This window comes from Neoarius graeffei, chromosome 7 (assembly GCF_027579695.1).
Source record: "Neoarius graeffei isolate fNeoGra1 chromosome 7, fNeoGra1.pri, whole genome shotgun sequence".
In the NCBI taxonomy this organism is placed as follows: domain Eukaryota; kingdom Metazoa; phylum Chordata; class Actinopteri; order Siluriformes; family Ariidae; genus Neoarius; species Neoarius graeffei.
In genome coordinates this window covers 50,941,799-50,948,681 of record NC_083575.1, presented here as the reverse complement: position 1 = coordinate 50,948,681, position 6,883 = coordinate 50,941,799, and the positions used below count along the sequence as shown (strand labels likewise).

Sequence of the window (6,883 nt, the reverse complement as noted above, 5' to 3'; positions counted from 1 at the left end):
TCTCTACAGTGGTGGACATGTTAAAATATAGATGTCAAGACTGGACACCAGATGTGCTTTATATATATATCTCATCTCATCTCATTATCTCTAGCCGCTTTATCCTGTTCTACAGGGTCGCAGGCAAGCTGGAGCCTATCCCAGCTGACTACGGGCAAAACGCGGGGTACACCCTGGACAAGTCGCCAAGTCATCACAGGGCTGGCACATAGACACAGACAACCATTCACACTCACATTCACACCTACGGTCAATTTAGAGTCACCAGTTAACCTAACCTGCATGTCTTTGGACTGTGGGGGAAACTGGAGCACCCGGAGGAAACCCACGTGGACACGGGGAGAACATGCAAACTCCGCACAGAAAGGCCCTCGCCGGCCACGGGGCTCGAACCCAGACCTTCTTGCTGTGAGGCGACAGCGCTAACCATATATATATGGTGTCTCAGAAGTTAGGGGGCACTCTGGAATAATAAACATAGATCAATACGCCTCCCAAAATATATATGTATTTTGTGTGTGTAAGCACCAGTCAAAAGTTTGGACACCCCTACTCATTCATAGGTTTCTCTGTATTTTGATTATTTTCTACCTTGTAGAACAATACTGAAGACATCAAAACTATGAAATAACACATGGAACAAATATGGAATTATGTGGTAAACAAAAGTGTTTAAAAACAAAACAAAATATGTTTCATATCCTTCAAACTAGCCAGCGTTTACCTTGACACTTTACATACTATTGGCATTATCTTAACCAGCTTCAGGACGTAGTCACCTGGAATGCTTTTTAGTGTGCCTCTTCAAAAGTTAATTAGTGCATCTTGCCTTCATAATGTGTTTGCGATCAAATGATAAATAATAAAAATAGGGGACAACAGGGAGACTTGGCACCGGGAGACTTGGAACAGTTTGTATAAATTAATTTCAACCAATGAGATTTTAGATTACATCAGAAGTTAGCTGTGGCCCTTGAGAGTAACCTACTTCCTTTGGCGCCACGAAGCTGGACACTGCAGCAAGGTCTGCGCAGGTAAATATTTTTGTTAACCAAAACTTGTATTTTCAACTTCACACCTCCACTCTACGGTGTAATGTACACAGGTGAATTCAGGATTTGTTAGGAATTAAAGTATGTAGCATCGAGTTACCATTTATAATATCGTTTATTAAATTAAACTCTGGGGAAACAAACAAACAAACAAACAAACAAACAAATAAATAAATAAATAACATTTAAGGATTTTTTTTAATTTTTATTTGCTTATTTTTTTTTTATGGCCAGATGGGGAGAGGTGGGACAGTTCATCATGTTACAGGTTTTTTCTTGTGATTTACAAATATAAAATTGTTTAAAAATTTTGTTAAAAATGTGGGAGTGTACCTGCATGAGGACTAAGTTTATTTCATTCCTTCTTGAAAATGGAGCTGTTTTGTTTAGTCAGATTTTGGGTAAACTGACATTTTTCTATCGCTGTCCCAGCATTGTGTGTTTGTACAGTTCATATGTTACCAGTTTCAATAAATAAAAATTAACATGTAGGCTGGGGTATTTTATTTTTGTTCCATATCTACCCACTATGTCCCAAGTCTCCCAACATAATGTCTCATGTCTCCCTGCAAAAAATAATGATGGAAAAAGTGAAGCCTGAAGGCCAGTATATGAGACAAGCCGAGAAACTAACATTGAGGTAAGAGGGTGTAGTAAATACTCTCTGATGCAATATGAATGTGATGCTACCTACAAAGAATTTCACACAATCTATAAAAGCTGAAAACTTGTCCACAGTTTCCTCACTCTCCCCTACAGTAAATAGCCCTATTCTACAACTGTAGTTATCCATATTATGTCAAGAAGCAGTTGCATCATTTTATGTATGTACTGTATGTACGTTGGTTGGTTGGTTGGTTGGTTGGTTGGTTCGTTGGCAAATTTAAATGCAATCCTATTTTATGTAGTTGTTCAGATACAAAATGTCAGTTAGAACGTAAATACCAGAGCTTCACCAAACCCTGTTTAGCTCACACTTAACTTGCTGTGGCTTTTCTCCCTTAATCCAAGCTGATGAATCACTCATTAAAAATAAATAAATAAATCACTATTTTTATTTATGATTTTTTTTCTATCTTTTAATGTATTGTTTTGTTTCTTCCTGGTGGTGAATATTGTGAGTTTTCTGTGTTGCAGCATTTTATCACAGTGTGTCTTGCTGAACTACATATCACCCAAAGGAGTTTTTATGTCATGCTCCTGAGTGCCTCGCTCCCTTCGTTATGGAGGTGTTGGCCTTTCAACAGCACATTATTAATGTCTTCTGTCCAAACTCTGCCAAACTGTGTTTTGAAACACTGACATGGTCTATTGACGGTATCTGAATCATGCAGCTGTGTGCAAAGGCCTCTTGAGCTCATAGGCCATGAATCTGGATATACTTAACATGAACAGTAATAAAATCGAGGCTATAATTTATTATTGTCATCAATCTTTTGCTTGTTTGTTTTAAAATCCTTTTACATTATATATAAAAGTTAATTAGCCTCCTCAGTCTTTTATCAAGTACATAAACGTGTGTCTATTGTTTATTAATCTTAATAACTATTTATTCGACAGGTTGGCAACATTACTATATGTTTCAAGAAATATTTAAAAGCTTTCACTATAATCAGAAGATTTTGCAATTTAGCACAGTATAATTTATATACATGTTATAGCATCCAGATAAAAAATGTTTTCCATGTTTGTGGCTCAGCTAGGATTAAATAATGACAGACTTCTGGATGGAGAGCAGACACCACTGGATACGTCTGGAATATATATATTTTTATTCCATGAATGAGGTCAAATGTAATTACAACTTTAAAGATTCTTATTAATAAGAGACAGATTTTTCTTTTTATTCTTTTAATTTCACTTCTTCTTCTTCTTCTTCTTGTATTTTTATCAAGTTAATTTACATAATCATATATATATATATATATATATATATATATATATATATATATATATATATATGTATATGTGTGTGTGTGTGTGTGTATATATAAATAATAAAATTGCTTAGTCTATATGAAATGACCACGTGTTGTGTTTTCAGTGAATGTTTCTCTTGTGAGAATGTGAACTGTACAGAGACACGGAAATTTAAGGCATCTAGTCAACATTTCAATTGTAAAACTGATATGTAGTAGTTTTAGAAATGACAAAAATACTGTATTATTTCTTTACTTTTGTGTACATCAAAACCATTTGGCTGTATCTTAGAAGGAGCACGTTTCCTATGAGCTGTCCAATCACAGAAGCGATGGGGATTAGTCCTGTGAATCAGACCTGTGGCGATCTGTTTTTCATCATATTTCATATTCTCTTTGTTCTTCTTTTATTCAATATTATTGAAATATCGCGGATACTGTGCTGTTCTTGGTGTTGCCTGTGAGCATGCTTAAAAAAATAATAATTTTCCCATTTTCTAAAGAAATGTAACATGTTTTGACACGGGCATGTCTAATAACTCAACAAACAGGCCCATATAAATCGATATAAAAATGCAAATATTTGTGTGGATTTTCTTTAGTTAAATTAAGAGTAAACCCATTTGACTAAATTATTCATCACTGCTGAGTTCAAAATGATCTCTTGTCTATGATGCATGATAAATTCAAATGAGCCTCCATTTTATTATTGCTGTCCAAGCAAATGAGTGGCCTTCTCGCTTCTTGTGTATGCAATATTTACTGTCAAGAAATAACATTAATCCAGAGGACTAAAATTGTTCCCTGGTGATTTTATTTCCCTCGTCATCACTTCCTCTTCAAAGTCCACTTACAAAATGAACTCATCGCGTTGTTTGTCTGATTACAAAGTAACATTTTACAGACTTTTCACTCTGATTTAGGTTTATTTATTAATTAATGAGGTCAAACTTCAAGTCAACCGACTTGGATCGAAACCCCAGTGTCGAGGTACAGTCCGAACAGTAAACTTTTATATAACAACGGATCATTTCACACTAGGGTGCATCAGTTGCCCTCACTTTCATAAAATCTGATGCATTTTTGCTTGGGTGTTCCTTTTCACCAATAAAGACATCCTGTAAAATTTTTTGACCATATTCAAAAGTCTAATGGTGGCACCATGAGGTTCATTTTTTTTTTTTTTTTTGCCAAAAAACGCTTATTTTATGTTTTCGTGTAAGGTTTGAATCACAATGTTGGACTCCATTTATTGATTTCTTGTGAGCCAGAGATCATGTTAAGAACCTTCGCAAGGGATTGAGAAGCATTAATGTGATTCATAATACATTTGTATTGTTTAAAAGTAGTTGAACAATGATTCAATGAACAGCTAAAACTCAAACTGTGCTTGATAATATACTTAGAATATGTACTAAAAATATGTATCTAAGATATTTGGTATACTCTATAAGGTGCCATAATGTTTCATGAAAAGTGATCGAAATTTTGTCATAAAAGTCATAAAATAGCAGCTTTTTCCATAACTTTGAGCTCCTGGTGCCACCATTAAACTTTTGAATTTTGTCAAAATATTTCACCCAGTGTGTTTTCTTACCAAAAGGAACATAAAAACAAAAATGCATCATGATCGGAGGAACTTTTCATTTTTAGGGGGCAACTGATGCACCCTATTTCACAAGGGTGATAGAAATTAAACACAAGGCACACAAAATTCGATTTTTATCTGATACTAGTATAGCTGTCACAAACAAACAAACATTCAGGCACTTACTTGCATCTTTTAAATACATCATTATTTGCTTTCATTTCCCTGAACAAAATCAAAAGCAATCCATGAAGGTCGTTAAATCTTTCGAGTCCCATCAGTCAGTTAGCTTACAGAATGAAGTCTGCGTCCTGCAATCTTTCAGAATAAAAAAAAAGAGCCGTGTGAAGCAGAGGAAGGGGTCAGTACTCAGTACAGGTTTGTATTGAGCGGGCTGTTTGACATCCAGGGCTGAAGGCAGTACATGTAAGGGCAGCACTGGTATGACTGGTACAGGCGCAGATAGTGAGGTGGGAGGAAATCCTCCGCTCCGTACTGCCTCTGGTCGTCCTTGACGAGCACTCTTACCGCCACTCGCTTGGCCAGCGTGGACGCCGAGGTAGCCGCGAGCTCGGCCGCCATCTGTCGCCGTTTCGTTTTGTATCTGCGGTTCTGGAACCAGATCTTCACCTGAGTCTCGGTGAGCTTGAGCGCTCCCGCCAGGTGCGCGCGCTCGGGACCGGACAGGTAGCGCTGCAGGTTAAAGCGGCGCTCCAGCTCACACACCTGCGCGTGCGAGAACGCGGCGCGGCACCGCTTCTTACTGGCTTTCGGGTGATGATCAGGAAAAGCACAGCTCTCCCTCTTCTCCAGCTCCAAATCTGGAACCTGCACATCAAGATCTGTAGAAGAACAGGATAAAATGATCACATGCGCAAAATCTGCCGACTCTTAATGGGTTTTTTTTTGCTGCAGCGCATCAGCTTGTGTCCAACAAACCGCATATAGATTGGTGGAGTCTCTAGCCTACGCAGCAACAAATTGTCACGGTTTTTTTTTCCTTTTCCAAATCTAAGTAGACTTACTTTGTCTGTTTTCTGCCTGTAATGTCTCCTCTCCTGTAGACTCCTCTCCACAGGACTGTCTATCCGATGATGTGTCAAGGTCGAGCGCACAGGGAGCGACCCTGCTGTGTCCGTACACCATGCTTCCATTCCTGCTCCCATCCTCTGCATTCCCATCCCGGCACTGATGAGTGGATCCGGGACAGCAGCTGATCCCTTCGACCCTCCCGAGCAGCTCTGCCTTCACAAATCCGTCTCTGTATTCCTGTGAGACTCGATTATTTCTCTGAGACTCAAACCCTCGATTCAAAATGCTATGTATTGAGAACGAAGAGCTGTCGCTCGCCATTTACAACATTTATATAACCTTTGGGTCAGAAGTATGTAGTTCTTCAAAAATGCTCCAAAAATGTAGACGATGCGAGGGCTTGATGTGCCAGGTTTTTTTTTTAAATTTGTTTGTTTGTTGTTGTTGTTGTTGTTGTTGTTTTTAAAAAGACGCAAACCCTGGCTGTCACTGGAAAGATTGACGAAGTCTTCCACTTTTACTTTGGTTTAATTGTGGTGAAACTCCTTCTAGGCCAATCAACAAGCAATGTGTCAGAATAAGTCATTCCTACATCAACACTTTCTCCACTTCTATAGAAACGGTGCGCCAATGCCCTGGCTGTGCCGCCGCGTAACTCCGCCCACTCGCACTCTTCCGTCCAGAGCTTCCAGAAGTAGGCCTATTTCATTAAAGATCCATGCCATTTAACTACAGTTCATTTTGAGAATGCAATTTTGCCCCTGAAACAGACCTGCTTGTCTGCTCTTACTGGAAACTCCAAGCTCACTGCTTTCAGGACAATTGGACAGTTGAAAGTCACACTTGGAAGACGCTCTGGACTCTTACAGTAATGCTTTTATGGCTGAGGACTACAGCTGACTTGCTAACTTCAAAACTGCAGTTGTCATGAACAGTTTTGCACTCAAGTTTCCATTAAGGAAGAGTAGGTTGCATCAGTTGCCCTCACTTTTATAAAATCTGATGCATTTTTGTTTGGGTGTTCCTTTTCACCAATAAAGACATCCTGTAAAATTTTTTGACCATATTCAAAGGTCTAATGGTGGCACCATGAGGTTCATTTTTTTTTTTTTTGCCAAAAAATGCTTATTTTATGTTTTCGCGTAAGGTTTGAATCACAATGTTGGACTCCATTTATTGATTTCTTGTGACCCAGAGATCATGTTAAGAACCTTCGCAAGGGATTGAGAAGCATTAATGTGATTCATAATACATTTGTATTGTCTAAAAGTAGTTGAACAATGATTCAATGA

General features: G+C 38.2%; 1 protein-coding gene across 1 annotated transcript; it reads right to left on the bottom strand.

The window, feature by feature from the left end:
• Positions 1 to 4,868: 4,868 nt before the first annotated feature.
• nkx3.3 (NK3 homeobox 3) lies at positions 4,869 to 5,912 on the bottom strand. The gene is made up of 2 exons (XM_060924727.1): positions 5,585 to 5,912; positions 4,869 to 5,401 (listed from the first exon to the last, which is right to left on the bottom strand). Exons 1-2 carry the CDS (start codon positions 5,910 to 5,912, stop codon positions 4,929 to 4,931), a joined length of 801 nt encoding a protein of 266 aa, XP_060780710.1. The 3' UTR covers positions 4,869 to 4,928.
• Between the last annotated feature and the right edge of the window lie 971 nt (positions 5,913 to 6,883).